General features: G+C 37.3%; 1 protein-coding gene across 1 annotated transcript in view; it reads left to right on the plus strand.

The window, feature by feature from the left end:
• Positions 1–15195, plus strand: part of HCN1 (hyperpolarization activated cyclic nucleotide gated potassium channel 1) — a 405582-nt gene that overhangs the window by 317466 nt on the left and 72921 nt on the right. The window contains exon 5 of the mRNA XM_044232186.1: positions 14325–14471. Coding sequence (XP_044088121.1) covers positions 14325–14471 — 147 coding nt within the window. The remainder of the gene's footprint in view (positions 1–14324; positions 14472–15195) is intronic.

Below are 15195 nucleotides of genomic sequence, written 5' to 3' on the forward strand. Positions count from 1 at the left end.
AACTTTCTAGCAATTTATCCATTTCTTCCAGATTGTCTAATTATTTGGCATATAATTTTTCATAATATTCTCTTATAACTGTTTGTATTTGTGTGGTGTTGGTTGTTATCGCTCATCTCTTATTCATGATTTTATTTATTTGTGTCCTCTCTCTCTCTCTTCCTTTTTTTTTTTTTTTTTTGATAAGTCTGGCTAAGAGTTCATCAGTTTTATTAATTCTTTCAAAGAATCAGTTCCTGTCTTATTGATCTATTCTACTGGGAGGTTTTTGCTGTTGTTGTTTTTATATCATTTCTGCTCTAAATCTTTATCACTTACTTTCTTCTGCTAGGTTTAGTCTTCATTTATTGCTCTTTTTTTTTCTGTGCTCCTTTATGTGTAAAGTTAGGTTGTATATTGGAGACTTCTTGTGCTTCTTGAGGAAGTCCTGTAGTGCTATATATTGCCCTCTTAGAACCATCACCTCTGCTGCATCCTAAAAGGTTTTGAATTCATGTTTTAATTTTCATTTGCTTCCATGTGTTTTTTCTTTCTTCTTTAATTTCCTGGCTCACCATTCATTCTCTAGTAGGATGTTCTTTAGCCTCCTTGTTTTTGTGGTCTTTCCAAATTTTTTCTTTTTTTTTTTTAAGATTTTATTTATTTATTTGACATAGAGATAGAGAGAGCACAAGAAGGCAGAGCAGCAGGCAGAGGGAGAGGGAGAAACAGGCTCTCTGCCAAGCAGGGAGCCCCATGTGGGGCCCAATCCCAGGACACTGGGATCTTGACCTGAGCCAGAAGCAGCCATTTGACAGACTAAGCCACCCAGGCATCCCCCAAATTTTTTCTTGTAGTTGACTTTAAGTTTCATAGCGTTGTGGTCAAAAACCTGCCGTGATCTCAGTCTTTTTGTACTTGTTGAGGTCTGATTTGTGATCCAGTATGTGGTCTATTCTGGAAAATGTCCCATATGCACTTGAAAAGGATATGTATTCTGCTGTTTTAGGGCAGAATATTCTGGATATATCGATTAAGTCCGTCTAGTACAGTGTGTCATTCAAAGCCATTATTTCCTTGTTCATTTTGTGCTTAGATGATCTGCCCATTGCTGTAAGTGGGGTGTTAAAGTCCCCTAATATTATTGTATTATTATCAATGTGTTCCTCTATGTTTCTTATTAATTATTTTTTATATTTGGGTGCTCCCAAGTTGGGAGCATGAATATTTACAGTTGTTAGGTCATCTTATCAGATAGATCCTTTTATTATGATATGGTACCCTTCTTCATCTCTTGTTACGGACTTTGGTTTAAAATCTAGTTTGTCTAAAAAAGGTACTGTTACTCCAGCTTTCTTTTGACTTCCATTAGCATGATAAGTGAAAGTGGTTCTTCATGCCCTCACTGTCTATCTGCAGGTGTCTTTAGGTCAAAAATGAGTCTCTTATAGGCAGCATATCAATGGGTGTTCTTGTTTTTTAATCCATTCTGACACCTAATGTCTTTTGATTGGCATTTAGTGTGTTTGCATTCAAGAGTGATTATTGATAGATTTGAGTTTAGTGCCATGTATTACTTGTTTTGTCACTGTTTTTGGTGATGTTCTTTGTTCCTTTCTGGTCTTTAACAGTTTTGATCTTTCTCACTCAAAGAGCCCCCTTTAATATTTCTTGGAGGTCACCAGCTTCTTTAATTTTTGTTTGTCTGGGAAACTCTTTATCTCTCCTTCTATTCTGAATGATAGTCTGCTGAATAGAGTATTCTTGCCTACATATTTTTTCCCATTCAGCACATTGACTATATCATGCCACTCTCTTTTTGTCTGCCAAGCTTTTGTGGAGAGATCTGCTACTAACCTTATCTGTCTTCCCTTGTGACTGAGGGACTTCTTTTGTCTTACTGCTTTTAGAATTTTTTTTTTTAAATCTCTGTGTTTTACAAACTTACCTAAGATATGTCTTCGTGTTCACCTGCTTTTGTTAATTTTGATGGGAGTCCTCTGTGCCTCCTGGATTTGCATGTCTGTTTCCTTCCCCAGATTAGGGAAGTGTTCAGCTATAATTTCCTCAAATAAACCTTCTGCCCCATTTTCTTTTCTTCTTCTGGGACTCCTATGATATAAATGTTATTATGTTTTAGAAGTCCACTGAGTTCCATATGTCTACAAGGATCATCTAATATTTTTCTTTTTTTTTAAATTTTTTTTTAAAGATTTTATTTGTTTATTTGACAGAGAGAGATCACAAGTAGGCAGAGAGGCAGGCAGAGAGAGAGAGAGGGAAGCAGGCTCTCTGCTGAGCAGAGAACCCGATGCGGGACTCGATCCCAAGACCCTGAGATCATGACCTGAGCCGAAGGCAGAGGCTTAACCCATTGAGCCACCCAGGCGCCCCTAATATTTTTCTTTCTTCTTTTCAACTTCATTATTTTCATAATTTTATCCTCTATGTAATTGATTCATTCCTCTGCTTCTTCCATCTTTGTGATTATTACATTCTGTTGGTTTTGAATGTTGGTTATTGCATTTTTCATTTTGGCCTTTCTAGTTTTTAGGTCTTTTATCTCTGTGGTAAGGAGACTTTTGTAATAAAATGAAATATAAACCTTCTGATTCCCATCTTCCAGGAGCATTCAGTATGTAAAATCATACTTGGAGAACTGAAAACTATCTACTTTTTCAGATGTATACAAGACTGTCTTGGTGATAAGGAAAACTCTTCTTATTTTCAAATAGAATACATATTTAATAGAGAGGATGTCCTAACAAGTCATTAAATAATCACTTGTGTTCTACTCAGTTAATTAGCCTCTAAGCTTCTTAAGACAATGACTTTGTTCTATATAGCCCCAAAACAAAAATCTTAGCTTTTTGAATAAAGTTAAATTTAAAGGCATTGTCACAATTTCAAAATCTTGATAGTGAGGTATGGTTGAAGTAGAAGGCATGGGAAGTGCTGGCAGTGAACCAATTATTTCATTACTTAATATCACTCATATACTTTGCATGTGTTTTTATTAACTTCTTTTGTGTTCCTAAATGTTTTAAACATTTTTTGAATTATAAGAAGGCACTTTCTCTTTTCTAATCAATAATTTCCTCCTACTTATAGCTGTGTTTAACATAAAGCCTGATATCACAGATTCAGACAGAAACTGCAAATTCTTTAAAGAACAGATTCACCCAGGTTCATTTCAATAGACTAGAGGCAGAATCTCATATTTAATAAATGTTCTTTGAATAATAAAAACAACTCATAATAATAAAATACGAATCCAAAATTTCAATCCCGTGGGAGAATCTCCCTATCTGGCATCTTCCACTGTACCATTATTAAAACAGAAAAGAGTCAGAGATCATATTCTTGGTCTCCTTTACCCAAAGAATTCTCAGAAAGTATGTAACAAACCAGATACTCCATCAGTGACTACTTGCATGCAGATACCTTACGGTTCAGTGGTGGATAAGACGGGCAAGGACAGTCACTTAACAAGTAATTGCAGCTGCTCTTAGAGTAACTAAGGCATAAACTTCACATATTTTCTAAGTGCATACCAAGAGGACTTTAGGTGATCAGGGAGTCAGAGAATATTTCCTTGATGCAGTGAGATTTGAGGAAGAAAGTTAAATAACAAATAGGGATTAGCCAGGAAATTATGTGGTGGACAGCATTCCAGATAGAGGAAGTTGTATAATCATCCAGAGACTAGGGTAAGTTTAAGAATATTAAAGAAATGTAATATACCAGCACATGGTGAGGAAAAGGAAATGTACATGATAGAGCAGAAAAAGGCCAAATAGGCCCAGGAAGTCAGATCTTGATCCTGAAAGCAATGGGGAGCCATTAAAAGGCTTAAGGGAACAGAGTGACAATAAGGTTAGCATTTTTAAAAGAATTCTGTCTGGATTATGGAAAAGAATAAGAGTTGCATGGGCTGCCTGGGTGGCTCAGTGGGTTAAAGCCTCTGCCTTCGGCTCAGGTCATGATCCCAGGGTCCTGGGATCGAGCCCCACAGGGAGCCTGCTTCCCCCTCTTTCTCTCTGCCTACAGACAGATCTCTGTCTGTCAAGTAAATGAATAAAATCTTTAAAAAAAAAAAAAGAGCTGCAGTAAGGCACGCACAAGTAGATACAGAGAATATAGTTAGAAAGTTGGGAATGAGTTTAGAGGAGAGATTTAAGTTACTTTGACTAAAATGATAATAATGGTGATACAAGGAAATGGAAAATTATTGAAGCTTCTGACAGTAGAATTTACATGATTTGGTGGTCTTGAGGATTGGGGATGAAGTTGTAGGGGATATAAAATAGGTTGATACAGTTTTTCTATAACGGTATCATTCATTGATATTAAAATAATGCAATGTGATTAAAGCTTCTATTTTATATTTATTAGAATTGCTTACATTTACCATGGTATGATTCAGGCTCTCCCCTCTTAACCAGAACAGGTCAGAGACATAGTTATAGTTGCTCTTTTCATTTCCATTTCTTACTTCCATTCAATCTTAAGTTATTGCAATGTTTGGAATTAACTCCATTCCTTACGTCACCTAAAAGTCACCAAAGCCTTTAATGAAGCTAAATATACTTACCTCTATTCAGACATCCCAAACATTTCAAGAGTAAAAGTATGCCTTAAATTGTTATTTTTTTTCCAATTTATTTATTTTCAGAAAAACAGTATTCATTATTTTTTCACCACACCCAGTGCTCCATGCAAGCTGTGCCCTCTATAATACCCACCACCTGGTACCCCAACCTCCCACCCCCCCGCCACTTCAAACCCCTCAGACTGTTTTTCAGAGTCCATAATCTCTCATGGTTCACCTCCCCTTCCAATTTACCCAAAAGCACATACCCTCCCCAATGTCCATAACCTTCCCCCCTTCTCCCAACCCCCCTCCCCCCAGCAACCCACAGTTTGTTTCGTGAGATTAAGAGTCACTTATGGTTTGTCTCCCTCCCTATCCCATCTTGTTTCATGGATTCTTTCCTACCCACTTAAGACCCCATGTTGCATCACCACTCCCTCATATCAGGGAGATCATATGATAGTTGTCTTTCTCCGCTTGACTTATTTCGCTAAGCATGATTTTAAGTCATATGTTAGTAATATATTTCTAAACTGAACACAATAAAATTATGGAAATAAAAAATCAAAAAAAGGGAGAAGATACTTGGAATTAAAATCGTCTCTAAGAATTTCAGGAAATATTCAAGAATGTAGGAGACAATATTCAAGAATGTAGGAGACAAATATTCAAGAATGTAGGAGACATCCTCCTGCATGTAATGCAAGAGAATGCAGAGAAAATGTAGAGACTATAGGGAAATGTAAGGGAAAATTCAGACAAGGAATGTATGAAATAAATAAGAAGAAACATGGATCATATCCAGTATAGAGGATCAAATACAAAAGCTCAACATCCAACTAGAGTAGTTCAAACCTAGAATTCTATATGTCGTCAGGTTAACAATTGATTTTGAGTTTAAGAGGCATTTTCAGACAAGAAATTTCTCAAAAATACTATGTTCCATTTAGTATTCCTTAGTGATTTCCTTGGAGATTGACTCCAGCAACATGAATAAATAAACCAAAAGAGAAACATAGGCTCTGGGAATAGGAAGCCCAACCAAGGATGTTATAAAGGGAAATGCTGCTGGATATCAACTAGGATAGGTATGCTGGAAAAAAAATTTATTGTGCAAAAAATAAAAGTTATTAAAAATGCTTTGAAACTGGAGCTCAATACAAGGAAAAGTTCCGAAGGAACTCAAACATCTGGAAGCTAAAGACCACCTTGCTTAAGAATGCTTGGATCAACCAGGAGATCAAAGAAGAACTGAAACAATTCATGGAAACCAATGAGAATGAAGACACTTTGGTCCAAAACCTATGGGATACAGCAAAGGCGGTCCTAAGGGGAAAATACATAGCCATCCAAGCCTCCCTCAAAAAAACTGAAAAATCTAGAACACACCAGCTGTCTCTACACCTTAAAGAACTGGAGAATCAACAACAAATCAAACCAACTCCACACATAAGAAGGGAAATCATCAAGATTAGAGCTGAGATCAATGAGGTAGAAACCAGAGATACAGTAGAACATATCAATGAAACTAGAAGCTGGTTTTTTGAAAGAATCAATAAGATCGATAAGCCACTGGCCACACTAATCCAAAAGAAAAGAGAGAAAGCCCAAATTCATAAAATTATGAATGAAAAGGGAGAGATCACAACTAACACCAAGGAAGTAGAAACAATCATCAGAAGTTATTACCAACAGTTATATGCCAATAAGCTTAGCAACCTAGATGAAATGGATGCATTCCTGGAAAAATATAAACTACCAAAATTGAACCAGGAAGAAATAGACAACCTGAATAGACCAATATCTAATAATGAGATTGAAGCAGTGATCAAAAACCTCCCAAAAAACAAGAGCCCAGGACCTGACGGATTCCCTGGGGAATTCTACCAAACCTTCAAAGAAGAAATAACACCTATTCTCCTGAAGCTGTTTCAAAAAATGGAAGCAGAAGGAAAACTTCCAGACTCTTTCTATGAAGCCAGCATTACCCTGATCCCCAAACCAGGCAAGGACCCTACCAAAAAGGAGAATTTCAGACCAATATCACTGATGAATATGGATGCTAAGATTCTCAACAAGATCCTAGCCAACAGGATCCAACAGCACATTAAAAAGATTATCCACCATGATCAGGTGGGATTCATCCCTGTGCTACAAGGATGGTTCAACATTCGCAAATCAATCAATGTGATACAACAAATTAATATGAGAAGAGAGAAGAACCACATGGTCCTCTCAATTGATGCAGAAAAAGCATTTGACAAAATCCAGCATCCGTTCCTGATTAAAACGCTTCAAAGTATAGGGATAGAGGGAACATTCCTGAACCTCATCAAATCTATCTATAAAAGACCCACAGCAAATATCATCCTCAATGGGAAAAAGCCTGCAGCCTTCCCATTGAGATCAGGAACAAGACAAGGATGCCCACTTTCACCACTCTTGTTCAGCATAGTATTAGAAGTCCTAGCAACAGCAATCAGACAACAGAGAGAAATAAAAGGTATCCAAATTGGTAATGAAGAAGTCAAACTCTCTCTCTTCGCAGATGACATGATTCTTTATATGGAAAACCCAAAAGACTCCACCCGCAAACTACTAGAACTCATACAGCAATTCAGCAACGTGGCAGGATACAAAGTCAATGTGCAGAAATCAGTGGCTTTCTTATACACTAACAATGAAAATACAGAAAGGGAAATTAGAGAATCGATTCCATTTACTATAGCACCAAGAACCAGAAGATACCTGGGAATAAACCTAACCAAAGAGGTAAAGAATATGTACTTGAGGAACTACAGAACACTCATGAAAGAAACTGAAGAAGACACAAGTAGATGGAAGACCATTCCATGCTCTTGGATCGGAACAATAAACATTGTTAAAATGTCTATACTACCTAGAGCAATCTATACTTTTAATGCCATTCCGATCAAAATTCCACCGGCATTCTTCAAAGAGCTGGAGCAAATAATCCTAAAATTTGTATGGAATCAGAAGAGACCTCGAATCGCTAAGGAAATGTTGAAGAACAAAAATAAAGCTGGCGGCATCACGTTACTTAATTTCAAGCTTTATTACAAAGCTGTGATGACCAAGACAGCATGGTACTGGCATAAAAACAGACACATAGACCAGTGGCACAGAGTAGAGAGCCCAGATATGGACCCTCAACTCTATGGTCAATTAATCTTCGACAAAACAGGAAAAAATATACAGTGGAAAAAAGTCTCTTCAATAAATGGTGCTGGGAAAACTAGACAGCTATATGTAGAAGAATGAAACTCGACCATTCTCTTACACCGTACACAAAGATAAACTCAAAATGGATAAAAGACCTCAACATGAGATAGGAATCCATCAGAATCCTAGAGGAGAACATAGGCAGTAATCTCTTTGATATCAGCCACAGCAACTTCTTTCAAGATATGTCTCCAAAGGCAAAGGAAAAAAAAGCAAAGATGAACTTTTGGGACTTCATCAAAATCAAAAGCTTCTGCACAGCAAAGGAAACAGTCAAAAAAACAAAGAAGCAACCCACGGAATGGGAGAAGATATTTGCAAATGACAGTACAGACAAAAGGTTAATATCCAGGATCTATAATGAACTCCTCAAACTCAACATACACGAAACAGGCAAACACATCAAAAAATGGGCAGAAGATATGAACAGACACTTATCCAATCAAGACATACAAATGTCTATCAGACACATGAAAAAATGTTCATCATTTTTGAGATATCACCTTACACCAGTTAGAATGGCCAAAATTAACAAAACAGGAAACAACATGTGTTGGAGGGGATGTGGAGAAAGGGGAACCCTCTTACACTGTTGGTGGGAATGCAAGTTGGTACAGCCTCTTTGGAGAACAGTGTGGAGATTCCTCAAGAAATTAAAAATAGAGCTTCCCTATGACCCTGCAATTGCACTCCTGGGTATTTACCCCAAAGACACAGAAGTCGTGAAAAGAAGGGCCATCTGTACCCCAATGTTTATAGCAGCAATGGCCACGGTCGTCAAACTATGGAAAGAACCAAGATGCCCTTCAACGGATGAATGGATAAGGAAGATGTAGTCCATATACACTATGGAGTATTATGCCTCCATCATAAAGGATGAATACCCAACTTTTGTAGCAACATGGACGGGACTGGCAGAGATTATGCTGAGTGAAATAAGTCAAGCAGAGAGAGTCAATTATCATATGGTTTCACTTATTTGTGGAGCATAACAAATAGCATGGAGGACAAGGGGCATTAGAGAGGAGAAGGGAATTTGGGTAAATTGGAATGGGAGGTGAACCATGAGAGACTATGGACTCTGAAAAACAATCTGAGGGGTTTGAAATGGCGGGGGGGTGGGAGGTTGGGGTACCAGGTGGTGGGTATTATAGAGGGCACGGCTTGCATGGAGCACTGGGTGTGGTGAAAAATAATGAATACTGTTTTTCTGAAAATAAATAAATTGGAAAAAAAATCCACAAAACCAAAGGAAATGCCATGAAATGCTGCACTTGTCATTGTGGTAATGCAAACACTGTATGGTTTGGTAGGTTTAACAGCATGTACAAAATTACAGTCCACCTTTATATTGTAAAAGAAGAGATGACAAAAGTTAAAAAATAGAAATGAAATAATGAGTTTGTTACATTTCTTATGGTAAACTTGTCTTGAGTTCTCTGAACAAGAAGGAAAGATATAATTATGTTATGTAAAGTTACAAAGGAGACCAAGGGAAGAATTAACACTGGTGACACAATTGCAGAATGAGAGAGAAGGTGAGAAGATATGGGGGCTGTTCATGATTTTACCATTTTCTATGGCAAAAAGTCAATAAATGTTGTCTCTAATTAAGCCACATAAGAAATAGAAACAGAAGTACATTACTTAGTGATATAGACATAACACTTTTTGAAAGTGATAACATGGGAGGAGTGAGTTTTATAATGGAATGTTGTCCTCATTATTTATATTAGATCTCATTAGTATGTTAATGCATGATTTTTTATGTCATTTTAATTGCACAGAAAATTTTTGGAAAATAAAAGTACATTAGAATTTTAAATGGTAATGATATTCATCTTTTTAAATATTTTTCAAGATGTGTTTATTTATTTTAGAAGGGGGAAGGCAGAGGGAGAAGGAGAGAGAGAGTGTACTTACTCAGTGCAGAGCCCAAAACCTGAGATCACAACCTGAGCTGAAGCCAAGAATCAAATGCTTAACCAACTGTACCACTGAGGCACCTATACAGTCTTTTAGATCTGATGGGATGAACTTTTGATTTTATATATTCAAGAAAGAATTATATTTGCATCTTTGTTTTTCAAAAGTCTCTTCATTAGTGACTATTAAATGTATCATCTTTTGCATATCATAGTCTACAATTAGCAGAAACTTTTCCATTTCATCATTTTTTAAAATTTGTCATCTTATATGTAACTTTCAACACCTAGTTTATTCCATTATCCACCTACCACTAGGTGTCTTTTTCAAAAGGAATTTATCATTTTTATTCTTCAGATCACAGGCAGGTCATATTTTCATTCATTTTGCAAGTCTTGTTAGGTATGAGGGAAACAGACAAAAAGAAGTAGCCCCTGTTTTCCATACGTGTTGTGTTCTAACAAAGATCATTACCTAATTCCCAAATTCGCTGGTTATGGTGCAATACCTCTTTTCTTAGAATATACTTCTTTTGAGTACCTCCTGCCCCTTGAAACTTTATCCTTCTTCACTTTGAGTCGAGTTTTTTTTTGGTTCTGTCACATTGGGCTGGCTAATCTCAGTTCCCTTAACTTGATCAATTTCCATGACTCAACTGCTTTTACAATGTAGCTTCCACTTTTTTTTTTAATCTCTTTATTTGACACGTTATCCCTTAGTGATCTCTTAGTCACTGACTGTGTATATATTTTTTCTTCTAAGTGCCTGACCTACATATAAGCATTAAGATGTGTCATGGGCCTCTTAAACTTAACTTATCAAAACTGAATTTCCTTTCTGTCCCCTACTCTCACTCAAATGTGCTTCTTTATGTCCTAAGATAACATAGTCCTTGGCATATAGAAGGGGTTCTGATATTTTAGTGTAGGGAAGACCTATTAAAACACTGCTAGAATTTCTAATTCAGAGTTTCTGATTCTATAGGTCTGGGGGTGAAAACTTCAAATGTGCATTTCTGACAAGCTCCCCAGTGAAACTGATGGTTTATCTGCATTGTAACTGCACCTGGAGAAACACTCCTCTAATTCCTAACAGCAATCAGTTAATACTTGTTAGATCAATAATTACTCTAAATCGATTGTTTTAAAATATGTAATATGGGCTCAAAAATCAAATTGAACTCAGCATGATTAAATAACAAGAGCTTTAGTCTGAAAGAACAAAGAAGATCATTTGGTGAAATACTCTTTTACTGCAGGTTAGTAAACTCAAGTCTAAGGGGATTAAATGATTCATATGAGGAAAAAAACTGTATTCCACAAATCCTGACTTTCCATAAAAATAAAATAACTTTATATGTAACATTTGTATTTAGCTAATCAAGGATTCATTTTCTAATTCAAGATAGACATAAGTAGATTGTTTCTCTAGATGAGCAGGCCCTTGCCCATAGGCACAGATTTCATAAAAATGAATTGAAATACTACTGACTTTTAATGCTGTCTCCCATACCTACTGACATGTTTGCAAAGAACAGAGAAATCTAGAGCTTAGTATCCTGGTTTAAGTTAAAGATTCTCACCAGTTCAAGCAGTGTTTGAGCAAGCAGTTTTTTGTTTTGTTTTGTTTGTTTTGTGTTTGTTTTGTTTTCATTTTGAGAAAAATAAACAGAGATTAGATGACCCTACTGGTCCTGAAGAAAGTTGAATCCTTTATTTTCCAGAACTGAAAGGCCTTTCATCAATGCAGTAAGTGTCAAAACTGTGGCAGTCCTGTACTCTTTTTTTTTTTTTTTTTTCAGTTTATCAGACAGACAGAGATCACAAGTAGTCAGAGAGGCAGGCAAACAGAGAGGAGGAAGCAGGCTTTCTGCTCAGCAGGGCCCTGGGATCATGACCTGAGCTCAAGGCAAAGGATTTAACTCACTGAGCCACCCAGGCGCCCCGCAGTTCTGTACTCTTAAGCTGTTTCATTGTTTTCCCAAGTTTGACTATTTAATAGGATTCACCAGACTTCATTCCTATGAGGCAAAGGATAGTGCTTTGGAGGAAGAGAATGCAGACTTGCATCAGAGGCCCAAGAGCCCTTCCCCAAGATGAGCACCCTGTGGACTCAATCTTTAGGCAAGTGGAACATGCTGAGTTTCCAGCTTGATCCACCAAAGTATGCATAAGGAGCCTTGGTTTTGGGGGGTGTGGGGAACTCAGCAACAAAGCTTTCAGTGGCTTTTTAAATAGGCAAGCAAGTTGGGCACCTGGGTGTCTCAGTCAGTTAAATGTCGGCCTTTGGCTCAGGTCGTGATCTCAGGGTCCTGGGATTGAGTTCCTGCTCCACAAGGAGCCTGCTTCTCCGTCTGTCTCTGTCTCTGTCTATCTGTTTATCTAAAGATAAAATCTTTAAAAAAAAAAAAAAAAGTCAAGCCAGAATAATCAAACCAGATAATCTAGTTGCAAAGCATTAGTGCAAAATTTAAACTTGGGATTTCCGGTGAACTGTCAGACCCTAAACAATACATCAGATATTCCACTGCCCTCTTTTTGACTAAGAGAAAAAAATCAGATGCATGGATGTCTCTAGAAATAAAGATAGCGCTTTTTCAGTCCAGCTGCAAATCAACATTATCCTACACAGTAGTCTTCTAGAGGTCACTGAAGCTGCTTTCTTATGGACTTCTTCTTATGAAGCTTCTTTCTTATGGCCGCATGAGGGATCAAACAGATTGAATCCCAGGTCTCTAGAAGTGGGTTACCAAGATTAAGTAGGCATATAGATTCTGAGCTCTTCAGGAAAAATTAACCTATCCTTCTCAAGTACATGCTAGAAGCCACTTACACACAATGACAGTGAAAGCATCGCTGTCTAAATTTAAAGTGCTTAAATCATAATCAAGTTGCTTCCGAGACAGATATATATAGGCTGCAGGCTTTAAATACTTGGGGGACAGTCTGGTGACCAAATAAAGGAAGTCTCATGACAAAGTTGTATTTCCTTTAAGAACACTAATCTCCAAAAGGGAATGTCTTAAAAATAGGAATGTTATGTGAAAGGACAAAAAAATTGAACAAATACGATGGGCTGCTGTTTCTGACTAGAGGTAAGCATTATTAAGTACCAATTACAATTACACTAATTATGGACAAGGAGTTGGGAGACCTCTAAGTCATCAGGAAAAGATGTGAGGGGAAAAAATTTCCATGTGTTCTCCAAAATACATCAAATATATTTTTTAAGGGAAAAATCTTATTCCAGTATGTTTATCCAGTTTTATTAGCTACTTTTTTTACTTGTATTCAATTTTTATCATCTATGCAATGAAACTCATTTGGGCGGCTCTGAATAATTGTTTCAAAGTATGGTCCCATGACTACCTACATTTACAACACCAAGGGAGTGTTTCTCAAAGTTAAATGTGTATGGGTCATCTGAGAATTTTTTTTTAAGATGTAGACTGATTTCATAGGTCTGGAGTAAAGGCTGAAATTCTCTTATAATAAGTTACCAGCTAATGTCCATGCTCCTGTTTGAATACCAGAGATTTATTTTCAAAGTGCATATGTGTATTTGTGTGTATAAGTATATGTGTGAATTCACAAAAACAGATACATCATGGGAATCAATCTCTGGAGTTAAGCCTGAAAATCTGCATTCCCAAAGTCAAATTCACCCCAAGTTTTATCAACAATTAAGCTTAAGAACTATTTGGTTAGGGGTGCCTGGGTGGCTCAGCGGGTTAAAACCTTTGCCTTCGGCTCAGGTCATGATCTCAGGGTCCTGGGATCGAGCCCCGCATCGGGCTCTCTGCTCGGCAGGGAGCCTGCTTCCTCCTCTCTCTCTGCCTGCCTCTGCCTGCTTGTGATCTCTGTCTGTCAAATAAATAAATAAAATATTTTAAGATAAAAAAAAAAAAACCCTATTTGGTTTAATAAACTTAAACGTCTAAGTTAACTTTGGCTGTAAAATTTCGTGGATCTGGCCTCTCACCCTGATACTCTTTAAGTCCTAAACTGAAGGGTGGCATATTCTCTCCCTTTTCAGGCCATCTGTGTTGCTTGAGTATCTATGACTTCAAAACAGCTGCCAAGCTCTCTGTCACTAAATTCAAATTTTAATTAGGTCTGATCTTTTGCTAAAAGGTCTAAGATAAAACTTCTTGTTCTACCCAATCTTAAGAAATTCTATATCCAGATGAGGGGCCAAACATCAACATGATACTTCTTTTAGAAAGCAGCGAAATAAAAAAAAAAAAGGTTTCAAAAAAGTGAAATCATGGTTGTTTTGTTTTTTTTTTTTTGTCTCCTTACTGGCTTTTCTGGGGTGACACCCTTGAATTCACTCTGAACTCCTTTGATGCCCCTCCACATCTCAGTTCTCCACAGGAAATGCTTATCTACTAAATCCCTCGCAGAGTATGTGACACACAGTAGATGCATTACATCCTAGTACATTAGTTCCTTCCCCCAAAGGATTTCTTCTTTTGGTTACTGTTATTCAACTGTTATTGAATTTAGCACAACAAGGTAACGTGATGATTTCTCATACAGCCTAACAATGTTTTCTAATTTCCTTTTTCCTCTCCCTACAGTATAAGCAAGTGGAACAATATATGTCCTTCCATAAGCTGCCAGCAGATATGCGTCAGAAGATACACGACTACTACGAACACAGATACCAAGGCAAAATCTTTGATGAGGAGAACATTCTCAGTGAACTCAACGATCCTCTGAGAGAGGTAAGATGGACAGTCTTCGATTCGATCTCCATGGTACAAGGTCATGGTTTATTTTCTCTTTTCATGGCACATCTTCAAGGCCGTGTTATGACACTACTCAGAGGAAAAGTCAGAACTAAATGTTGACACATGTTTTGTGCCTTTATTCTCCCCTATGATCTCCTGTATAAAGACTTTTTTTTTTAATTTTTTTTTTTTAAGATTTTATTCATTTATTTGACAGACAAAGATCACAAGTAGGCAGAGAGGCAGGCAGAGAGAGAGAGAGAGGAGGAAGCAGGCTCCCCGCCAAGCAGGGAGCCCGATGCGGGACTCGATCCCAGGACCCCGAGATCATGACCTGAGCTGAAGGCAGCGGCTTAACCCACTGAGCCACCCAGGCGCCCCTCCTGTATAAAGACTTTTAATTGTTGGGGGGGTAAAAATTGTTCTTATGATCATGATTGTCAGAATGGTTTTATTTTCCATATCTGTGGTTACCAGAGTTCCTTCATCTGTCTTCATTGTCTGTATCTTTCACTCATTCCTCTCGTGTTTATTGAACTATTCGTTTTGGTTTCTCATCTCTTCCCATGTTCACTTCACCTGTTTGTTAACTTAGACCCTGATTACAGACTGACCTGAGCTGTTGCAAGTAATTAATTTCTCCTATCTCCTCATTAAAACACTTCAATGTCAATAATCACCTGTTTGCCTTATAGCTTCTTTACATCTGTACCTCCCT

This window comes from Neovison vison, chromosome 1 (assembly GCF_020171115.1).
Source record: "Neovison vison isolate M4711 chromosome 1, ASM_NN_V1, whole genome shotgun sequence".
Taxonomy (NCBI): Eukaryota; Metazoa; Chordata; class Mammalia; order Carnivora; family Mustelidae; genus Neogale; species Neogale vison.